Source organism: Sarcophilus harrisii, chromosome 5 (genome assembly GCF_902635505.1).
Source record: "Sarcophilus harrisii chromosome 5, mSarHar1.11, whole genome shotgun sequence".
Taxonomy (NCBI): Eukaryota; Metazoa; Chordata; class Mammalia; order Dasyuromorphia; family Dasyuridae; genus Sarcophilus; species Sarcophilus harrisii.
Window position 1 is genome coordinate 18937850 of NC_045430.1, and position 24734 is coordinate 18962583.

General features: G+C 42.4%; 2 protein-coding genes across 2 annotated transcripts in view; one reads left to right on the top strand and one right to left on the bottom strand.

Annotated features, from left to right (window-relative positions):
• The window catches only part of BTBD11 (BTB domain containing 11), a 322211-nt gene that overhangs the window by 260168 nt on the left and 37309 nt on the right, over positions 1-24734 (bottom strand).
• LOC105750680 (myosin light polypeptide 6-like) lies at positions 21814-22404 on the top strand. The gene has a single exon (XM_031938942.1). It carries the CDS (start codon positions 21814-21816, stop codon positions 22144-22146), a length of 333 nt encoding a protein of 110 aa, XP_031794802.1. The 3' UTR covers positions 22147-22404.

Here is a 24734-nt window from a genome sequence, read left to right on the forward strand (position 1 = left end):
CTTTCCCCTAAACTGAGCTGAAGTTTCCTCACTGATACATAAAACAATTAGATACTTTACATGGTTCCTCCTAGCTCTAAACCTCAGCTGTCAGCAGAGAGTAGGTGCTTAATAAAGGCTGAGCAATTTTGAGGGAAAAATGTCACAACATTTAAGCTGTCAGCATAAAGTAGGTGCTTAATAAATGCTTCTGAGGAGAAAAGGGTCCCAAAGACTCACAGTAAGAAAGGACTATAACACATGGGATTCATGTTTTGGGGAGGAAAAGCCTAGATTTGGTTCAATTCAATAAGCATTATTAAAACTCTCACTAAATACCAGGAACAGGGCCAGTTGCTGAGCATATAAAGTAAAAACAAAGCAAGGCCCATCCTTGAGGAGATTATGTTCTCCTGGTAAAAAAGACCTGGGATAGAGCATGAGCCCTGAAGTCAGGAGGACACGAGTTCAAATCTGGCCTCAGACACTTAACACTTCTTGGCTGTGTGACCCTGGGCAAGTCACTTAACCCCAATTGCCTCAAAAAAAAAAAAAAAAACCTGGATATAAATGAGAAAATAGAAACTCTCCACCTATGTGTGTTTGAGTGTGAGTGAGAATGGGCGTGTGAGTGCTGTGGGTAGGTAGGAGTGTGTGTTTATAGGAGTGTGTTTGTGCATAAGGACCACACTCTTACGGTGTTTGAGAATGTGTGTATGTAGTGGGGTGCATTTGTGCCTGAGGTTTTGTTTTTGTTTGAGTGTTTCCACATGAGCCCAAGCGTGCATGATATACGTGGTCTCTTGTGTGTCTGCGGGATGTATCAGAGTACGGATGTATGTGTAAGTGTGTGATAAGTGGGGGGTATATTTAGGGCTGAATCTATGAGTCATTAATAAGGGGAAGTCCCAGTGCGGACATCCCCTTCCCCAGGCAGATCAGCTCCTCCTTTCCGCTGCCCAGGGTCATACAGCCAGTCTGTGGCTAAGGCGGCCTTCCTGGCTTCCAGGCCACTCTTGGCTGAATCACAGTGCCTCGGGAATGACTTTGGGGGCAGGGTAGGGGCTGTGGTGACTCCCGCAGCAGTGGGGGCCAGCACTCTCTGCCTTCTGCCATGGCCGGGGGCTGGTTTGGGGGGGGCACCCCAGGGCCCGCCGTGACAGGAGGTGCCATTCCGGAGCCAATAAAGCAAGCGTGATGGGGCCCCTGCAGTCAGCTCCCCAGCTGTGCAGAAGCAACTTGGCACACCTGCTTCAAATACTCCTGGGAAACTCTAATTACCATCCTCTGGGCTGGGCCTGCAGCCAAGGACAAGGCAGGGGGCCTTAGGAAAGGGAGGCAGGGAAAAGCAGGTCTTCTTTCAGGCACTGAAAAGGGCCCAGGGCCACTGGAGCTTGAATCTGGAGAGCTGGATAGATGGGGAGAAGGGGAGAGGGATGGACAGAGGGAGGGGAAAGGAGAAGGATGGATGGGAAGAAGGCAGAAGAGGAGAGTTGGTTGACAGAGGGAAGGGAAAGGGATGGATAGAGGGAGAGGAGAAGAGGAGAGGGATGAAGAAGAGTAGATGGGGAGATGAGAGGGATGGATGGGGAGGAGAAGAGAGAGATGGTTGACAGAAGGGAAAGGAGAAGGGTGGGTGGGAATAAGGGAGAGGAGAGGGATGGATGAGGAAGAGAAGGGAAGAGGGGTGGATAAGGAAGGGAGAGGGATAGATGATAGGAGAGAGGGATAGGAGAGAGGGAGGAAGAAAAATGGGTAAGAGAAATGGATAGAGGGAAGGCAGAGGAATGGATGGGAGAGGAGAGAAGCATGGATGGGGAATTAGGTAAGATGGGGAAGGGGAAAAGCATGGATGGGGGAGAGGAATGGATAGGAGAGAGACATGGATGAAGAGAGGAGAGGTATGGATTGGGGAGGGGAGAAAGCTCTTCTCCAGAGAAGTGTGAGCAGGCACAAAATGAAGGAATGAGGGATGACTCAAAGTTAAACTCTCAAAAGAAATCAAGTTCCACAAGAAAACCAACTAATCGATCAACAAGCATTTAATAAGTGTCTGCTGTTTACCAGGCACTGTGTTAAACTCTGGTGATACAGGAAACATCTCTGCCTTCAAGGAACCAACATGCACATCTAGGAACACATAAAAAAGAGAAATCTAGCTTTGCAAAGAGCCATTTAGGTAGTATCATGTCAAGATTAGAAAACAGAACTCAAGAGATTGAAATCCTGAATCCAGGCCCTTCCCATGCTACCATTTTGTGTTCTAAAACTTTCCTCAACTTCTCAAACTTTTGTTCTTAGTATCTTCCTACTATTAAAAATCATCAAGGATCTGTCCAAAGAGTTTTTGTTTATGTAGGTTATATTTATGAATATTTACCATTTAGAAATTAAAACAAATTTTGAATTTATAGACTTTCTGAAAGAGTTTCAGAGATCCCCAGAATTCTCTGGACCATATTTGGAGAACCACTGTTCTAAAGGTCCTGCTCAGCTCTGACATCCCAGGGTCTTTCTCAGCATTTTCTGTTCCAAGGTCCTTCCCAGCTCAGATATCCCATCTTCTTTTCCCAACATTCTTTGTTCCAAGGTCCTTCCCAGCTCAGTTCCAAAGTCCTTCCCAACTCAGATATCCCGTATTCTAGCATCTTACCCAGCATTCTTTGTTCCAAAGTCCCTCCCAGATCAAATATCCCATGTTCTAGGATTTTTCCCAGCACCCTCTGTTCTAAAATCTTTTCCAGCTCAGACATCCCATATCTTTCCCAGTATTCTCTGTTCCAAAGTCCTTCCCAGCTCAGATATCCCATGTTCTAGGGTCTTTCCCAACATTCTTTGTTCTAAGATCCTTCCCAGCTCAGACATCCCACATCTTTCCCAGTATTCTCTCTTCCAAAGTCCTTCCCAGCTCAGACATCCCATGTTCTAGCATCTTTCCCAGAATCCAGTCTTTTGGCATCCCAGACCAAAGTCTTCCCAGCTCTGACATCCCACATTTTAAGGACCCTTGCAGCTCTGACACTCTCTATGCTAAGATTCCCCCCAGCTCTAATATTATATACAATCTGATACTTCTCTGTTGTACTACAACAAGGTCCCTGGGAGCCGGGAACCCAAAGAGTCGGTTGCTACCTGTTACCTAAAGGGATGATGCAGGCAGGAAGCAATCACCAGCGACCCTGGCCTTCCCGACCAAGGGTTTGCAGCTCTGATCGTCACAACTCTAGTAATCAAGGCTGCTTGGGAGGAATCTCCCTGGAAGTGCCCTCGGAGGCTTCTGGTCTAGCCTCCTCATTTGACAGATAAAGAAACCAAGGCTCAGAGATGGTTTGCCCAAGGTCCCACAGGCAATAAATGGCTGTGCCAGGTTTTAAACTCAGAATTTTAACCCCGATGCAGTTCTATTTCCCTTGGGAAAATGACAGGTGAGAACAGGGGTTCTATGTGGCTGTGGTTTCTGCCCCCTTTAGGGGTCATTCCTGTCTCCCGCAGGTCAGCTCTGTCCCCAGGATTCAAGATCTTGCAGTGGTCCAAGAAGGCTTCATGAGGCCTCATGGGTCTCAACCATTAGGTCAGGGATGGTAGCCATGAGCCATGGATGTATTAAGTGCCAAAGTGTGGAAAGATAAAATAATTCAACCTAAGCTTGGGAAAAGTAACCACCTTGAGAAGTTTGAGAAGAATTTGGAGTTGGTGAGCAGAGAAGCAACTTGGGTTTGGGCTCAATGTCTTCTTGGAGAATCAAGAGGGGTTTGCAGTCTTTCTGGGAGGGGCTGTTTTACATACTGAAACTGTCTTTGTGAGGCAGAGAAATCGAGGAGCCCTCTCAGAAGCCACTGCCTTAGACAGGCAGCACCTGGGCTGGAACAGAGCAGAGAAAGCAGAAACCCAAGCCCTCTCCCATCCCCAAGATAATTAATCAAAAATGGTACAGAAGAAGCTGAAAAGAAAGGGGAGAGAATGGAGAGAGAGACATGGACACAGAGAGATAGAGACAGAAAGAAAAAGAGAGATTCAGAGAGAGACAGAGACAAAGAGAGAGTCAGAAAAATAGAGAGAGGCAATGAGACAGTGATTCAGAGAGATATTCAGACACACAAAAGAAGAAACAGAAAACAGGGAGAAACAGAGACAAAAAGACAGAGAGATGGAGAAAGACAGAGAGAGACAGAGACAAATATGGAAAGAGACACATAGAGACAGAGAGAGAGAGAGAGAGAGAGAGAGAGAGAGAGAGAGAGAGAGAGAGAGAGAGAGAGAGAGAGTGTTCAGCTGCAAGGAGCTCTGAACTCACAACTGCAGAGGCAAGGGAGAAATTATTTCCAGCCCAGGAAGAGCAGACTGAGTAGGCACAGCAGGCAAAGAGAATTTAGGTTAGACATTTAGGACAGTCTCTGAAGCAGAATGACCTGCCAGGAAGTGCGCTCTCCTGGAAGGTCAGGGGCAGGATGTGGGGAACCAGAAGGAACTGGGTGAGAGAGGCGAGTCCCTGAGGTCTCTAAATCTCTCAGAGATTCTTGCTGAATAAAAAGAAAAGAAGGGAGGGAGAGAAGGGAAGAAAAACCCTGTTCAGGAAGGAGGCAAGAGAGACAGAGCAGGGGGAGCAGTGATGGAGCAGTGATGTATCATGGGAGCCCAAGCCCCAAGTCTCCCCATCCAGCGAGTGCAACCTCTGTCTGCGTGTAGGACTCGCAATTGCCTGGACGCGTCCCATGGAAAATCCTCAGTCAAGGCTGGGGCACTCCTGTGTCCCTCCTTGAATGTCAAAGGAGCTGGGAAGGCTCTCGGGGTGGGGGTGGGCCCGAGATGTTAGCTTTTCTCTGGTGTGCTGACAGATTTTTCCATTCTTGCCTGACTTTTTGCCCATTTCAAGAGAGATGATAGAAGTGAGCAAGGGATGAGATCATAGAGTTACAGCTAGAAAAAGCTTCAGGGGCCTTCTACTACCATCCCCCCTTTTTAACAGATGGGGAAACTGAGGCTCAGGGAGGATCACTTATAGAATCATATAGGTCAACAAAGTACATTTCTATAATAATAACAGGCAGGATTTAAATGACATTTTGAGGTTTACAAAGGCTATCCCATTTGTTCCTCAAACAACAGGCTTCATCTCTCAGCCTGGGGCGTTCTCCCCCACAAGCCCTCCTCATTTTGATCTCCTGGCCTCCTACTTTCCTTTAAGACTCAGCAAATATTCCACCTTGTCCAGGAAGCCTTTTTTTCTCTCAATTATTTCCTGTTCATCCTATTTGACCCAGGTTGCATATTGTCTGTCATTAGATTGTAAGCTCCTTGATGGCAGGCGTGTATCTCTAGCACTTAGGACAGTGCCTGGCACATAGAAGGGCTTAATAAAATACTTACTGACTGACCGATCCTCCCAACACTCCTAGGTATTATTATTATTATTATTATTATTATTATTATTATTATTATTCCCATTTTATAGATGGGGAAACTGAGGTTCAGGAGGAGGCTATAACCTGGGGCAGCTAGTGGATAGAATGCTGGGCTTAGTGTTAAGAAGATTCAATTTGGCCTCAGATGCTTCCTAGCTGTGTAACTCTAGACAAATCACTTAACCCTGTTTGCCTCAGTTTCTTTATCTGTAAAATGAGCTGAAGAAGGAAATGGCAACACTTACTAGCTATGAGACCCTGGGCAAGTCACTTAATCGTGCTTGCCTCAGTTTCCTCATCTGTAAAATGAACTGGAGAAGGAAATGGCAAACCACTAGGGTATTTTCACCAAGAAAAGTCCAAAAGGGGTCACAGGGAGTCTATATATCACCATTCAAACCCATGCCTGCCGAGTCCAAAGTTAGGACTCTTATTACAATGCTACAGTGACCTCACAGTCTTACAGTTCACAACTGAATTTTCTTCACAATGCTCTTGTGAGGCAAGTGTCCTTGGTCCCATTTTATGGATGAACAAGCTGAGACCTGGAGAGCTGAGTTTTATTATTTGTTATTATTATCATCTCATCCTAATCTTGAAGGGCAGCTCAGTGAATACAGCGATGAATTTGAGAATCAGGAAAACCTGAATTCAAATCCTGTCTCAGGTACTTATTAGCTGTATAACCTTGGGCAAACCATTAAAAAAAAAAATCTGTCTGCCTCAGTTTTTTCCTTTGTAAAATGGGAATAATAAGAGCATTGTTGTGGAGATCAACTGAGATATTTGTAAAAATGTTTTTGCAAACTTCAAAGCTCTACAGAAACATTACTTATTCATTCATTCATTCGTTTGTTTGTTTATTTATTGTTTTTTTTTGCTGAAGCAATTGGGATTAAGTGACTTGCCCAGAGTCACACAGCCAGGAAGTGTTAAATGTCTGAGACTAGATTTGAACTCAGATCCTCCTGATTTCAGGGCTGGTGTTCTACCCAAAACATTATTAAAATGGCTATTTTTGAAAACGGGATACAGTGAGAAATTTCTCTGGACAATTCTCTATCCCACAATTATTCTTCTCTATTTAATGTTCTATATAGGATGATGATCATCATGATGAAGAAGCATTTTCTAAGTGCCTACTGTGTGCACTATCCCTAGTGCTGATGATAGAGGCAAGGAGCATGCTGGTAGCTAATAGAATAGGATTTTTATGTAATAAAGGCATATTAATGGGGAGGGACATTTATGGAAGGCAGAAGGTGGCTTTGGGGTGGAGCCTTGAAAGAAGCTGGGGGTTCCAAGAGCATCCCAGGAGAAGGAAACAACCCCAAGGCGGCAGGCAAGTGGGAGACATGAATAGGACAGACTGGGATATTCTTATTATTAACAAACATTTATTAAAGATAGAAAGATCATCTCAGGAAGGTAGGAGTCACACTGTGCCAAACCGGGCGGCTGTCCTTGAACCTAAAAGCCAAGGTCACCCAGCTTAATGGGCGGCAGTGTGCGGGGATGAGAAAACCCAAGTCCAGTGTTCTTCCCACCATGCCAGGTACCCAGACACCACTGGGCAGACCCAATGGGGAACCAGAGCTGAAAGAAAGAGTGCAACTCCCAGCTTCCAGTCAGGGTTAACTTGGACTGAATAATGAGGGAGGGGAAGTAAATAAAGCCCCTGCAAGGGCACAGCCGTGGCTTTTGGCCTGGGACCAGACAAGTGTGCGATAGCAGGTCTGGCTGTGGCGCATAAATATTTGGGGGCCAATCGGCAGGTCTATTGGGTGGCACTCATCACACCAAAATCCCATAGGCATCAAACCTCTGCCACTTGGGGATGCAGTGCTGCAGGCAGGGAGCATGATGGGAGATCCATTTTGTGAGCCACCAGAGGGAAAGTCCATCCCAGAGCTGTGTTGGCCAGGTAGAAGCTTCCCCACCCCCAGCAGATCCATGGATCCCAAAAGCCTCGTGTCTCCTGCCCTGCTGGCCCAGATCCCGGGCAGAAAGAACTGCCTTTCTCCTGAAGACCCCTTCCCTTCCCTGCCTCATGGATCCCTTTTTTCCACAGACCCCCTTTGGGGGCTGATCCAACAGCCTTGTGTCTCCTGCCCTGTTGCCCCAGATCCCGGGCAGAGTGAGCTGCCTTTCTCCTGAAGATCCCTTCCCTTCCCTGCCTCATGGATCCCTTTTTTCCCCACAGACCCCCTTTGGGGGCCGATCCAACATCCCCCTGTACCCCAATCCCAGGCGTTCAACCACAGCAAAGCCTTCAGAGACAAATAGACCTTTTCCCAAGCAAGGATGGCTTGTAACAGATGCAGCGCTGTACAGGGCAGGAAATGAAGTAGCTTTCATCTCCCAGCATCTATGAGAAAAACACCAGGCTATTGCAGGCTGGCCGGTAACCCAAGAAGAAATGAACTGCATGTGTTTTGGTGAGGAGGGGTACGTGGGGAAGGCGAAGGGGGAGAGGCTGCCATTTGGGTTTCTTTACTAACGAGTAATAGACCCTTCTATTTGGTGCCATTTAAAGGTGGGAAGCAGGAGATTTTTTTTTAAAGCAAAAACAATAGCTGAGGCTGTAGATGAGAGAAAGCAAAGCTTTATCAGACTGTGCAGCTGCAGCCAGTCTCGGAGCACCCCCAGAGGAGTCTGGGAAGGTGGGGATAATGGAATGAGGGCAGTCAGAGCCGAAACGACAAAAGTCCAAAAGGAGGAATGAAAAAGGCCGGCCGGCTTGCTGGGCAGAGAGCATCGGATGCCAGCTATTTCTGGCGACGCCCCACACCAGGCAGAAGCCCGCTGGTCCGCGGATTCCAGAAACCTGCCTGGGCAGTCTCGGGGCTTAGCTTTGCTCTCTCCAATCTGGTGGTTTAATCCAGCTGTTTGTAGCCGGTTGGTTTCTGGGGATTTTTAATGGGAAGAACAAGAGATGAGGAGGAGAGACAACTATGATTTAAAAAGACAGTAGAAAGAGAAGGCAAGAAAAGGAGGTGGGGGGACCGTAATATCAATTAGGCAGCGTTTCCTGAACATGATGTGAACCTGGGAATCAGGAGGTATGGGCTGGGCTCTGACATTAGCTGTGTGAGCAGAGACAGATCCTTCAGATGTGAGAATCTCAAATCTTCCTCTGCAAAATGGGCACCGATTATACCTATTGTTGTTGTTCAGATGGAATCAGAAAGTCCTGAGTTCAGATCTGGCCTCAGACACTTAGTTGCTGTGTGACACTGGTCAAGTCACTTCACTCTACCTCAGTTTCCTCATCTGTGAAATGATCTGGAAAAGGAAATGGCAATATTTACTAGTTGTGTGCCTCTGGGCAAGTCACATCACTCTGCCTCAGGTTCTTCATCTCTCAAATGAACTGGAAAACAAAATAGCAATATTTACTAGCTATGGGCCTCTGGGTATGTCACTTCACCATTTCTCAGTTCCTTCATCTCTCAAATGAGATGGAGTAAGAAATGGCAATATTTACTAGTTGTGAGACTCTGGTCAAGTCACTTCACTCTGCCTCAGTTTCCTCATCTCTCAAATGAGCTGGAGAAGGAAATGGCAATATTTACTAGTTGTGTGACTCTGGTCAAGTCACCTCACTCTGTTTGCCTCAGTTTCCTCATCTGTTAAATGAGTTGGAGAAGGAAATGGCAAACCACTCCGGTATCTCTGCCAAGAAAACCCCAAATAGGATCAAAAAGAGTCGGACTCAACTGAAAAATAACTGAACAAAAAACAATTCTTTTTTTAAGATTTGTTTACCTCTCTAATAACCAGTCACTGTTACCAAGCCGGCCAAATGCGAATGCCCCCTTCACAATCCACAAGATTCCTCCCTAGTCTTTGAGGGATTGATTGCCAACCTCCAGAACGAAGGGCATCTCTCCCTGGCCCTGTAGGCCACTTGGCCAGCACAAAGCTGCAGACTTGGATGGCGTGGGGGAATCCTGGGTGAGGGAGACGCATTGGCCACCTGAGTCTGATGTCCTTATCGGTCAGCTATCCCCCCTAGGGGGACTGACACGTAAGGAATGCCCCGTCTGTCACTGGGAGATTCCCAATTAAGAACCGACGGACAGCTGGAATGCATGGAATGATGAGGCTGGAGCCTGGAAGTCTTAGGAAGCGCCGTCCTGCGGACCCGGGGCAGGCTACTTGATCCATCCGGCCATCCGGAGGGCGGCTGTCTAAGGAGGTGGCAGGGAGGCCGGAAAGACTACTTAACTTGGAGTCAGGAGGCCAAGGCCGAAATCCTGCTCGTGCCACTGACTAGCTTTGAGACGAGACGTTACTACGCAAGGGGCTTCGTGCCTCTGGGATCAGTTATCTCCTTGTAACATGGAGATGATACTGCTCATACCACCATTCTCTGGGAGTAGCTGTGCATTTTATAAGCTAATAATAATAATGACTTAATAATGTTCAGTCTTTGTCAATCCTCTCCAAAGCTTTGGGACTCTATTTGGGGTTTTTGTGACTGAGATACAGGAGGGGGCTGGCCATTTCCTTCTCCAGCTCATTTGACAGATGAGGAAACTGAGGCAGACAGGATGGAGTAACTTGACCAGGGTCACATGGCTAGTAAGTGTCTGAGGCTGGATTTGAACTCAGGAACCCAATTGGCTCTTGGAACTCTAGGTTTGGTACTCTCTGTACTATGGCACATAATGAGAATAAGAATATGTTTAGCTAGCATTTATACCAGTTTTAGGGTTTGCAAAGAGGGTTTTTTTTTGTTGTTGTTGTTATCTCATTGATCCTCCCAACAACGCTGAGAGGTGGGTACTATTATTATTCCCCTTTTACAGATAGGAAACTGAAACTTAGAGAAGAGACTTAACACAGCTAGTAAGTGGGAGGGCGTCTTCCTGACTTCGGATCTAATATGCTCCCCAATATACCTCCCAGCTATCAAAAGCAGCCTGGACTAGAAAGGACAGCCTCTTGTGGAAAGAGCACAGGACACAGCATTGGAAACAATGTCACTTCTCTGGCACTTCTTAGCTATATGACCCTGGGGGATGGGTTTTTTGTTATAATGTTCCCCTCAGCCCTGACATTTCTTGTTCTAAGATTATTCTAAGCCCTGAAATTCCTTGTTCTAAGCCCCTCCCAGCTCTGACATCTCCTGCTCTAAGCCCCCTCCCAGCTCTGACATCTCCTGCTCTAAGCCCCCTCCCAGCCCTGACATCTCCTGTTCTAAGCTCCCTCCCAGCCCTGACTTCCCCTGTTCTAAGCCCCCTCCCAGTTCTGACACCCCTGTTCTAAGCCCCCTCCCAGCCCTGACTTCCCCTGTTCTAAGCCCCCTCCCAGTTCTGACACCCCTGTTCTAAGCTCCCTCCCAGCCCTGACATCCCTGTTCTAAGCCCCCTCCAGCTCTGACATCTCCTGTTCTAAGCTCCCTCCCAGCCCTGACATCCCTTGTTCTAAGCCCCCTCCCAGCTCTGACATCCCCTGTTCTAAGCCCCCTCCAGCCCTGACATCTCCCGTTCTAAATCCCCTCCCAGTTCTGACATCCCCTGTTCTAAGCTCCCTCCAGCCCTGACATCCCCTGTTCTAAGCCCCTCCCAGCCCTGACATCTCCTGTTCTAAGCCCCCTCCCAGCTCTGACATCCCCTGTTCTAAGCTCCCTCCCAGCCCTGACATCCCCTGTTCAGAGCCCCCTCCCAGTGCAGCCCTCCCTGTCCTAAGTTTCCTCCCAGCTCCTATGTTCCCTGAGCTAGAAAGGCAGCTCTTCTACTGACTGGGTTTTCATCTGCATATCAATGCAAGGCTGCATTGGGATTGAATTAAAGATATGCTAATAGTTCATGTTTATACCACAGCCATTGGGAGCTTAGGAGTAATCATGTCCCACATTTATACAAGGATTTCAACCATTTAAATAATTAGCGCACTTAAGGAGCCTCACAACCACCCAGCAAGGTAAGGGATGGGGAGGGGAGACACAAGCTCACAGCTCCACAGACTGATGGGTCCATCGGATCTACCCCACCCCGTTTTCCAAAGGAGGGAAGGGTGGCCCACAAGGCTGAGCGACTTGGCCAAAATGGCAGAGAGAATGGGCAACATGGTCAGAATTTGAACTCGGGTCTTCTCTCTCCCATCTTAATGCTCTTTTCAATATATCGTTCTGTGTTATCACTGTCATTCCATATAAGGGGAAACAGGCATAGAGACATTAATTAGCTCTCCATTAGGCTCCCACAATTTGAAACGGCTGAAATAGGGGGTCCCATCTAGGGTTGCAGACCTTCTAACTCTCAGGGAATCACATATGAGAGGCCAGAAAGGAGGGAAGGCCCAGGGATGTAGCAGAATATCAGCAAGAGCATATTGTGATTCGACAGGGAGCTTAGTCCCTTTGGCTGCCAGAAGCAGCACCTCTGCCATGGTCGCTCTCCAGATGCTGGTGATCCAATGAGCCCCTTTCTCTGCAGAGAAGATTGTCGCAGCCAGAGAAATCTGCAGAATTCTAGAGTGAGGATGTTGGTGCAAAACCCTGCATCCTGACCAGTCACATCCTCGTGCTGTCTGGGCTGTCTGTCTCCTCCCTCCGTCACCCACGGAGCTCTGGGGCGTTCCTTGCAGATCCCAGAAGCTCCCTGTGACTTTGAGCCAATCTCTTTGCTAAGAAGCCCCCCATGGACATCCAAAAAGGCCTTTCAGAAGAGCCAGTGAGACCTGGGCCCCGATACCACAGTTGGCAATCAGGAAAGACAGCCTTGGTAATGGAAGGAAGACGAATTTGCCCTTATCCGTGTGGTGCTATTACAGCATAATTAGAAAGCACTAATGAGGATCCCATAACAGTCTCCACGGGCTGGCAGAAAAGCCGGCCAGCCTGACCCCGGGTACAGCTGGTGTTACCTGGCATTCCCATGCCAAATGGCCCTCAATTCACTGACCTCGTCTGAGCCTCTGGAACAAACAGCTGTTGAGCATTAAGTGTTTGGGTTGGGGTGAGGGGAGGGCCGGTGACCGGCAAACAGACCTAACAGAAAAACACACGACCAGCACCGTACGTGTGTGGAATGACTCAAATTGGGGGAAAGCTATATAATTCATAAAGAGCCTCTTAACCACCAGCCTTCACCTTTCTAGCTTTAGTTTCCTCAGCCTAAGTTTTAAAGAACCCCCTCCCTCAAAGAAGTAGTGGAAAAATAACTGGCATTTACAGGATACCATAAAAGTTTAGGAAAAAACTCTTTCTATACCTGATTTCTGTAGTCTCATTAAAAACCAGGGAGGGAGGTACCAATTTACACTCCATTTACAAGATAGGAAAATGGAAGCTCTAGGGGTCAAACCTCGGGTCCAAGTTCACATAATTATTATGACACATCTGACTCTAGGTCTACTATTAAATCTATTATGACTACCTGGTCGGTAAACTGTATTTATTAAGCACCTACTATGGGCCAGGAACTGTGCTAAGTGCTGAAAAGACAAAGGGCAAAAGCCCATCCCTGTTGTCAAGAAGCTCACACTCTAATGGGGAAGACAGGATTCTTTTTTTTTTCTCTCCTTTTTTTTTTTTTAATTTTTATAGCTTTTTATTTACAAGATACATGCATGGGTAATTTTTCAGCATTGACAATTGCAAGACTTTTTGTTCCAACTTTTCTCCTCCTTCCCCCCATCCCCTTCCCCCGATGGCAGGTTGACCATACATGTTAAATATGTTGAAGTATATGTTAAATATAATATATGTATACAGGGAGACAAGATTCAAGGAACTATTACTCAGTAAACATTTGTTAAGCACTGACTATGTGCCAGGCAATATATTCAATGCTGAGGTTATCCAGAAAGGCAATAATTAATCTCTGTTTTCAAAGAAACTCACATGAGAGAGACACCAGGCAAGCAACTATCAATAAAACAATCAATCAATCAATATTTATTTTATTATATTATTTTTTATATTTATTAGATTTTTTATTATTATTATTATTCTAAATAAATACTATATACTAAGAACCAGGGATGCAAAAGGAGCTAAAATGCAGTCTCTGCCCTCAAGGAGCTTACAATCCAATAATTACGTGTTACTGTTGTTTAGTCTTGTCTGATTCTTTGTGTCCCCATTTGATACACAAAGAATCAGACAAGATTGATCCAAACAAGAAGGTGGATAAACTGAATATAATCAAACTTCATTGAAGGGGAATCTATCTCAAATGCAAAGGATTTTGCCAGCCTTAAAGCACTGTATCAGAGGTTAACATTTTCTATCTCCCCGATCCTTTTGGCATCCTCCTTCCCAAAATAATGGTATTCAATATATAAAATAAAATCCAAAGGATTTCAAAGGAGATCAATTATACTAAAAGAGAGCCAAAAAAATGTTTTTAAGTTCATAGTCTTCGGGTTAAGAACCTGTCACATTATTTTTAATAAGCTGTGAAGCTCATGCTGCCCACATCTGTCTGGATCCAAGTTCCTCTGAGTCTTCTGAAGAAAATATCTGTTCCATAAACATGTGGGCACTTGAGATCTAGACATGGCAGGGATCATAAGAATACCTAATCTGACTTGTTCATCTTAAACTGCCGCCTTTCTCTTCCTGCTCTGCGAGACATCGCAGACTGTACTAAAGGTTAGGTTGCCTCTGTCAGGAATAGCAACCTCAACCTTCTTGGCTGCCTTTGCTTATGGAGTAGGATTCCATTCCATGATTCTAATCGCGAGCAGAATTGGGGAACGTCCTGAATCTTCCCTTGGGTGTTGTGTGTGATTCAGCCCAGCCGAGGCTGGCTCAGTCATAGTCAGGAAGGCCCACTCCCTACTCCCAGAATGCTCTCCTCACTAACTCATGAAGTTCTACTCAGAGGCACTTATTTGATTTGATTATTCATCGCTTTCCTCAGGCACTTCACAGGTAATGGGGAGACAACCACAAGAAATCAACTGAGTGTGAATTAGTTTATTCATCCAGTCTCTCAGTGGCAAGGAGGGGTCCCCAGTAAATCAAAAACCACTTGGATATGGAGGATGCAAAACAGGAAAAAATGGAATAATGAATGAAAAGAAAGCAACTAACTTTATTAGCAAGTCTAGGATCACCCCTCAATCCAGGAAATGGTGATAGCAATTCAGCCTTGTTTTTCCTCTTGAATAATTTCTTCTCCCAAGCTCCCAAGTTGTAGAACTATATTACAGAGTAAACTCAATAACCCAATCTTCAATATATTTTTTAAAAATACTTAAGAAAGAAATACCTATTTGATAATAATAAAAAAACATTCTGGGAAGACCAGAAAGGAATCTGGCAGATATTAAGTTTAGAACAGCACCTTATCCCACATTCCACAATACGCTCTAAATGGATGCGTGACTTTAATATTAATATTAAGGGCAGCTAGGTGACACAGTGGTTAGAACACTGGGTCTAGAGTCAGGAAGACTTGAATTCAAATCGAGCCTTAGCACTAGCTCTGTGATTCTGGGCAAATTACATAACCTGTCTACCTCAGTTTTCTCATCTATAAAATGGGGTTAATAATTGCACTTACTTCCAACAGTTGTTATGAGGATTAATTAAATAATAAATGTAAAACACTTAGCACAATGCCTGGCTTATAGCAAATGCTATGTAAATGTTACTTATTATTATTAACAAACAGAATAGAATAAATAGAATAGAAACATCATATACCTTTCATGGTTATAGATAAGAAATATATTCTTTATCAAACAAAGAATAGAGTCAAATATAAAGGCTAAAACAGATAAGTGATTACATGAGATTGAAAGGTTTTTGGCACAAATAAAAGTAATGTATCCAGGCTAAGAAGGGAAATAGTCATAACTAACATGCACACATACACGAATTATACATATATATGTATATATAAATACACACACATATATAGTTTTATATGTGTCTGTGTATATATGTGTGTCTATTTATATCTATATGTTATATTTATAACTAGGACACCAAAACTCTGAGAAATTTGATACAAAGATTTGTGACAAACACAGAGACATATCTGTGAATGTATATATGTATATAGTGAAGTGACTTTTGACACATATATTCATATATGCATAGACATACACATATGTATATATACACTATATATATATATGACCAAAAGCCACTTCACAATAGATAAATTGTCAAAGAACATAGGTAGTTCTCAAAAGAACTACAAATTATTGCTAACAATATGAAAAACATCCCAAATCCCTAACAATTAAGAAAAATCTAAATCAAAATAATGTTTCACCTCAAATTTAGGAAACTGGTAAAGATGACAGGAGATGGAAACAGTCAATGATGCAGAGGTTCTAAGGAGAAGTTAGACATTTCTAGTGTATTGTCAGTGGACATAAATCAGTGCAACCATTTTGGAAAGCAATTTGGAACTATGTAAATAACTAACATATCTATATCCTTTGATGAAGAGATTCTAATACTAGGTATGTATTCATAAGGAAACCATAATAATAATAATAATAACAATAATAATAATAATAAAGTCTCCATATATGAGGTATTATATATACCGGTATTTTTGGTAGTAGCAAAGAACTGAAAGAAAACTAGATTCCTGTCAATTAGGGAATGGGTGAAGAAATTGTAGTAGATGTAATAGAATATTACCATGCAAGAGAAAAGATAAATACTTGAGAAGCCTGGGAAGATTTACATGAACCAATGAAGAGTGAAGTAAACAGAGGCAAAGGAAAAAAAAATGAAAAAGAAGAACAATATAAATGAAAAAATAACCACAAAATCATTGAAAATGAAGGCTGCACAATCACAAAGAACAATTAAGCCCAGCTCCAGAGACAGAGGTGAGAAAATAACTCCCTCAATTCTCCTTTGCAGAGGCAGGAGGTCCATAAATATTTTCAGATTTATATATATATATGTTGGATTTTTTATCATTTTTTTTATTATTATAAAGGATGGCTTTCCAGGAAGGGGGAAGAAGGAAAAGGGGGAAAATTTAGGCTATCTCAAAACAAAATTCCTCTCTGGGCTCTGAACTTTCTTAATCATTTCATCATTTCCCAGGCAGGGCTTAGCAAAGTGTCTGGCACATAGCAGGCACTTAATAAATGTTGATTGAGTGAGCTATAAAATGAAATGGTGGGACCACATTACTTTCAATGACCCTTCCAGTTTAAAATCTACAATCCAAAGAAATGTTTGAAAAATCCAGATTATGCTTGCATTTTTGTTCTTCTTCCCAGGTTATTTATACCTTCTAAATACAATTCTCCTTGAGCAACAAGAAAACTGTTCGGTTCTGCACACATATATTGTATCCAAGATCTACTGTAATCTATCTAACATGTATAGGACTGCTTGCCATCTTTGGGGAGAGGGCAGAGGGAGGGAGGGGAAAAATCGGAACAGAAGTGAGTGCAAGGGATAATGTTGTAAAAAATTACCCTGGCATGGGTTCTGTCAATAAAAAGTTATTTAATTAAAAAAAAAATCCAGATTACTTGATTAAAAATTACAATGACAAAAACAACCAAATGCTTCCTTGTACCAGTATAATCAGTGAAAGTAAAAATATCACTAAAATGAAATTAGCTTTTACATAAATGCTGACATTTGGGACTTTTTTGTAGGCAAAGGAAAACCACTCTTAACCCTAGAGTCAATTTCACTTTCCTTTATTCCTTCTACAGAACAAAAATGTTTGTTTCCTTTTACCCCACCAAGGACAAATATACAAGTCAAAAATAAAACCTTCTCACCGAAAAACAAAATAAAAAGAAAAACAAAAAAACAGCTAAAATGCTCCCAAGTTTTTTTCCATTCTTGGTCAAGTTACTTTGGCATCCAATTTGTCATATTATTTTAAAGCTCAGGTTCAGTTACTCCAGTCCCTCCTTCCCAGCCCCAATCACACTTAAACCATTAAAAGGGATACAAAACATAAGTACTTCTTATAGAAAGAGCTTTGAAGTAACAGCACTTGTAAAAACCCTCTCTGCTGTGTGCAGTCCTCCTTAATCACAGCTCACATTAATTTAGGAGAGCTTGTTAAGTGGTTTCTTTTCAAAGCCAATTAAGGTAGCTCAGACAAATGATTTCTGGCCGCTAGGGTTATTCCAAATTCAGGAACAGCTTGAGTAGAATCATCGATCAAGCCCTGAAAGGCACCTTAAAATTCTTCTAGTTTAATTCCTCATTTTAAAAAAAGGGAAACTGAGGCTCAGAGGGAATTAAGTGACTGACTGGCCCAAAGTGGCTGAGATAAAGTTCAAATCCAGCACTGACCTTCCTTGTGCTAAGGCTCCTCCCAGCTCTGACATTCCCTGTTCTAAGTTCCCTTCCAGCTCTGACCTTCCCTGTTCTAAGGCCTCCCAGGGCTGACATCCCCTGTTCTAAGGCCCCTCCAAACACTGACATCTCCTGTTCTAAGCTCCCTCCCAGTTCTGATATTCTGTTCTAAGGCCTCCTAGTTCTAACATTCTCTGTTCTCAAATCCCTCTCAGATCTTACATTTCTGTTTTAAGCTCCCTTCCAGCCCTGACATCCCCTGTTCTAAGTCCCCTTCCAGCTCTGACATCCCCTGTTCTAAGCTCCTTCCCAGCCCTGACCTTCCCTGTTTTAAGGATCCTCCTAACTCAGACATTCTGTTTTCAGTTCTTTCTTCCAGATCCGATATCTGTAACTCCAGAAGGCATTGTATTAAGTACCAGAGAAACAAAGAGTACAAAGCTGGGGTACCTGCCTTCAGGAGGGTTCAAATCTACCAAAGAAAAAAAGATACACATACATTAATAGCCACACAAGGCTGTAGAATGATCGAGGCAGTCAACGATCTTTAAGGAAGGGTCAGAGGAAGTCGGTTCCCCCTCTTCCCCCTATGGATACCACCTACAAAAAGAGCAAAGATCAAGCTAAAACTCCATGGAGGAAATCGACTGAGATTGAGAAGGGGCCTAACCCCAGAGACTCAGCTTGGAGAAAGGCATTAGAATTCAACAAATCCAACCCAGAAGGCCCAGAGAGAAGCTGACTAACTTTCCTGCAGACACCCAGATTGTAAGAGAATCAGAAATCTGAACCCCAGTCTCCTGACTCCAGATCTCCTTCCATCACACTGAGTTATAGGTTGGTTGAAGACTAGGGATGTTTCACTTAAATAAGAAAAGACTTGGAAGGTGACTGAGAGCTAGGATTTCCAGTATTGGAAAGCCTGTTCCAGGGAAGACATTCTGTGTGACTCCAGAAAGAAGGACCTAAACCAAGCTATGAAAGCTGTAAGATGGAAGAGGCAAGGCAGCAAGCTCCCAGTCACTGGTAACACAAACTAAGTGCACAGAGTCTAGCCCACTGTAGGTTCTTAATAAATGTTTATTGACTAAATGATTGACTGAATTAGGGTTTCCAGGAGGGAGTTGTACTAGATAACTCTATGGGCCCATGGCAGAACTTGAAGGATTACCAGCTTATACAGTTGGAGAGCCTGCGTTTTTACAAATTCAGCTTCTGTTTGATCTCCTCTGAGCCCAAAGGCTTCATGGTGAAGAGAAACCTGGTCATGAGTCACTAAAATTGTGAATAAGCCCCAAAGCTTTAAATGGCAGTAATGCTGGCTGCAGAATTCTTGGCTCCTATTCCTTGTAATGGTGATGATATCAATCACATGAAAGGCTTGGAGAAAATGGACTGAAGGAAGGGAACTGTGGGCCTAATGAAGCCAACTTTGCTGAGAAGTCTAGCTTGCAGGTGTGGTAAAACACACACACACACACACACACACACCAATGACCTGGTAGTCAAGAGGCCTGGGGGTTTCTAAGGGATTTATGCAATTGCTTAGTTGACCTTGAATTTCTCTTGCAGTCCTAAACTGATAATCCTATAATCTTGTGGCAACTCAGTCACCACTAAATTGCTGTGTAACCTTGAGTGATATACTCAGCCACTCTGAAATCCAGTTTCCTGACTTTTAAAATGGGGATCAAGAACTCTTCCCAATTTGGCTCAAAGGACTAAAGGACATGTGAAATGATTTGGTTTTAATATCATCTGGAAAGTTTGAAGCATTATATGACCTTAAAGCATCCCTAGTTTTCCATTTTTTCTCTGTAAAATGAAGAGGGTTAGTATATCGGATTGCTTGCTGTCTAGGAGAAGAAAGGGTGAAAATTTTGGGGAAAAAAGGAATGTTGAATACTATTTTTGCATGTATCTGGAAAAATAAAATATTATTTTTTTAAATGAAAAGGGTTGGGCTAAATGCCCTCTGGAGTCTTTCCCTTCCAGCTCTGTATCGATAGAGAAGGGAAGGAAGGAAAGAGGAGGGGAAAAGAGGATGGGGTGAGATGGATTGGGATGGGTGAGAAGATCCAAATAATAGGCAGATTTTTCCCTCCTGAAAGAACAAACAATTACTCCTAGATTGCTATTTGTGGTTTTTTGACCCAAAGGAAGCACCTCAACGGGGCTATATCAACCCCCTTGACATTGAAATTATAATTATGAAAAAGACTGAAGAAGAGAGAAAACTGGTTGACTTGCTCCTAGTCAAAAAATGGTCACAGCGAATTCTGGGTCTGAAATCAGAAAGATTCACCTAACGGAGTTAAAATCTGGCTTCAGACACTTACTAGCTGTGTGACCCCGGACAAGTCACATAACACTGTTGGTCTCAATTTTCCCATTTGTAAAATGAGCTGCAGAAGGAAATGGAGAACCACTTCTGTGCTTTTGCCAAGAAAAACCCCTAATAGGGTCATGAAGGATCAGACATGGCTCAATAACAAAAACACATGCAAAGAGAGATGTATGTTCATGAGCAATGTCTCACACTTTGAAATGTGAGATAGCCACAAATTAGGGTTTGTGAGTGTAATGGAATACAACCGTGTGGAAGGAAACAATGAAAGTGATGAAAAAACAAAGAAACACAGAAAGACTTGCATGAACTGATGCAGAGTGAAGTCAGTACCTACATAAGGATAACAATGCAAAGAGAAAGATCAGTGGCAAAATAATCCAAAGTGGGGGGTCTAATTAATCCAACCAGCTCAAAGAAGAGAGACAAGAATTTATCTTCTATTCGTCTGGAGAGCTGGGAGGGTCTAAGATTTCAGAGCATCGTGTACATTGTCAGATGGATTGATTAGTATTTTTCTCCTCTTTATAATTCTTTTTTTGTCACATCAGATGAGTCAGTGGAAGCTGCGTTAGGATATAGGGGGAAACTGAGGCAATATAAAACATGTTTTCAATAATATTTTTAAAATATTTATTGAATCGTCAAAATGAAAACTCAATAAAGGCAGTGACAAAAGGAACAAAGGTAAAAGTAGGAGGGATGCAGGTGTAAATCTAATGCCCGATACTAATTAGCTGTAAAATTCTAGATGTCACCACCTCCCAGAGTATATCAGCTTCCTCCTTTATAAAATGGGCATAAAAATGCCTTTGAGATCGGTTTCCCAATACATAAATATGAAGAGCCATATAAGTGTTTATTATAACTAGAATAAAGGAATGAGTTTTTATTTTCTTTCTTTGCCCATCCCCGCCCAGAAATCTGAGTGGTTCCCATTGGGAAAGATAAGAATGTGGAATGATTCCTTTGGGAACCAAGAGGTGAGGAACAGGAGAATGAGACCCAGAAGGATAAGAGGCTCAACAGGTTCCTCCACATCTCAGTGTCTAATATCCATTCTCAGCATTTAGATGTAATCTACCCTGGGGAAAAGGACTCCTTGGATAAATAGCATACCAAAGTCCTGACTTCATCGAGAGCTCTTTTGTCTGACATCAGTCACTTGTCTTAGAGTGTCTGGAGGATACAAGACCAAGACAACTTTCATCCATACCCATTTATGAAATATAATGAACTATGTCCCTTAGGAATCACAAGTTTGGAGAGTGAAACCTGTCATCAAAAGGAGAGGGAGGCTGGATGGGTATCCTAACTTACACTGGAGTCACAAAGGGAGCATTAAAAACACTATTGCTGTCTCAACACCGGTTCTTATCTTGGAACATTACTATTATTGATATGTAAAGTAACTAAATGGTGCTGGGATTCATAATTTACTCACCTTTCTTTCCTCCCTTTCTCTCTCTTTTTTTCCTATGTCTTTCTTCCCTTCTCTGCCTCCCTTCCTTTTCCCTTTCTTCTTGAGCTTCTTGATTCCTTCTTTCTCCCTGTCTCCTTCCTTCTCTTCCTCCTTCTGATTATTCTGTCCATCTTTCCTTCTTTCCCTCCACTTTCCACTTTTTCTGTTCATTCTCTCCTCTCTACTTCCTGCTTTCTTTCCTAGGCTGAAATGGAAATTAATTACTGGGGAAAAAAATTGAATTGTTGAACAGGCAATGAGAAAACAAAACTATCACTTTTTGCAGATGGTATACTTGGAGAATCCTAGAAAATCAACTAAAGCAGTAGCAGCAGCAAGAGCAAAGGACTGCACAGCCAAGATGTGTAACTTCATGGAAAATTGGACAGCAGAGTTCAAGGAAGCTTTCCAGCTGTTTGACCAAACAGGAGATGAAAAGATATTATACAACCAGTGTGGGGATGTGATGCAAGCCCTGGGCCAGAATCCTACCAATACTGAGGCACTCAAGGTCTTTGGGCATCCCAAGAGTGATGAGATGAATGTGAAGCTGCTGGACTTCAAACATTTTCTGCCAACGCTGCAAACTGTAGTAAAAAATAAGGACCAGGGAATCCATGAGGACTATGTAGAGGGGCTTTGGGTGTTTAATAAGGAAGGGAATGGCATAGTCATAGGAGCTGAAATCCAATAGGTCCTCATCACCCTGGGTGAGAAGATGACAGAAGTGGAAATGTTGGTGGCAAGGCATGAGGATAGCAACGGTTGAATCAACCATGAAGAGCTAGTCCAGATGATGCTGAATGAAGAGAACAACTCCCCTTTCCACAAAGAACCCCATAATTCTCTCAATATGAAAATCGTCCTCTTGCCCCTGAAGTCCCTGAAGGACATATGGTAATATGTCCTCTTTGGCCTATTTATTCTCTGCTTTCTCCAAATAAACTTGTTATCTTGATATCTAAAAAAAGAAAGAAAACCAGCTTAAAAAGTACTTGAAATAATTAACAACTTTAGCAATGTTACAGTCCTTAAAATAAACCTATATAAATCATTAGCATTTCTACATATCATTAATAAAGTCCAGTAGCAAAAGATAGAAAGAAAAATTCCATTTAAAATAACTGTAGACAAGGTTTTGCAAAGGTCAATGCTGAAAAATTATCCATGCATATGTTTTGAAAATAAAAAAGCTTTATTAAAAAAACTGTAAATAATATAAAATATTTAGGAGTCTACCTGTCGAGACAAATCTAGGAAATATATGAACACAATTACAAAACATTTTTGATGCAAAGCCAGATCTAAATAATTGGAGAAAATATGAATTGCTCATGGATAGGCAGAGCTGATATAATAAAAATGACAATTCTGCCTTAATGAATTTACCTATTCAGTGCTATACAAAATTTTTTATGGAGCTAGAAAAAATAATTACAAAATTCATCTGGAAGAACAAAAGTTCAAGAACATCAAGGGAACTAATGAAAAAAAGGTAAAAAAGGTAGCCTAACCATACCAGATCTAAAATTATATCACAAAGTGGCAGTCATCAAAATTATTTGCTATTGACTAAGAAAAAGAATGATGGATCAGTGAATTAGGTTAGGTACACATGACACAGTAGTCAGTAACTGTAGTAATCTATTGTTTGATAAATTCAAAGACTACAGCTTCTGGGATATTTGATAAAAATTGATGGGAAAACTGGAAAATAATACAACAGAAACTAGCATAGACCAATATCTTACACTGCATACCAAGATGACATCAACACAGGTACATGATTTAGACATAAAGCATGATACCATAAGCAAATTAAGAAAACAAGGGAAAGTTTATCTGTCAAATCTGTGGAAAAGGGAAGAATTTATGACCAAACAAGAGATAGAGAACATTATGAAATGGAAAAGGAAAAATTTTTATTACATCAAATTAAAAAGGTTTTGCACAAACAAATCCAATTCAACCAAGATGAGAAAGAAAACAGAAAGATGGGAAACAAGTTTTATTGTCAGCGTTTCTAATAAAGGCCTCATTTTTAAAATATTCAGAGAATTGAGTCCAAGTTATAAGAATACAAGTCATTCCCCAGTTGATAAATGGTCAAAGCATATGAACAGGTGGTTTTCATATGAGAAATCAAAGCTTTCTGTGTCATAAGAAAATATCTTCTAAATAACTATTGATTAGAGAAATGCAAATTAAAATAACTGGGGTATCACCTCATACCTATCAGATTGGCTAATATGACAGAAAAGGAAAATGATAAATGCTGTAGAAGGTGTGGGAAAATTGGGACACTAGTGCATTGTTGGCAGAATTGTAAAATGATTTAATCCTTCTGGAGCCCTAAGGGCTCTATATTGTGCATACTCTTTGATCAGCAATATTGCTACTAGATCTCTAGATCCCCATGAAGAAGGGGAAAGAACTCACATGTCTAAAAACACTTACACATCTCTTTTTGTGGTGGCAAAGAATTGAAAATCGAGGGGATGCCCATCAATTGGGAATAGCTGACCGAGTTGTGAACAATATATGAATGTAATGGAATATTGTCCTCTAAGAGATGATGAGCAGGATGATTTCAGAAAAACCTGGAAAGATTTACATGAATTAATGCTTAATGAAGTGAGCAGAACCAGAAGAACACTATACATAGTCACAGTAACATGGTGCGGATAATTAGCTTCGATAGACGGTCTTTCTCAGCAATGCAGTGATTCAAGACAATGCTAAGGTACTTGTGATAGAAAATGCTGAGCACATTCAGAGAAAGAACGATGAAGTCTGAATGCAAATAAAAGCTGCTATTTTCACTTTTTTTGTTTGTTTTTCCTTTTTCATGTTTTTTTCTCTTTTGTTCTGATTCTTCTTTCACAACATGACTAATGTGGAAATTTGTTTAACACAATTGCTCATATATATCAGATTGCATGACATTTTGGGGAAGGAAGAAGAGAGGAAGGGAGAAAAAAATTAGAACTCAAAACCTTATAAAAATGAATGTTGAAAACTTTCTTTACACATAATTGGGGACAAATGAAATACTATTAAGTGGGGAGAAATAAAATAAATTAATCCCTGGACTCATCTTCTGAAGACAGGTCAGTCAGAAAGAGTGTGGTCATTTTTGAAGAGGAATAGAGACATTGAAAGCAGCTGGTTCATATAAAACCAAAAGTGAAACAGATGGTGCCCTCAAGGAGAATCCTGGAGCACTTGATGTGAGCTTTGGCCATTAGTTCCACATGCACTTAGAAATAGTACATCCCCAAG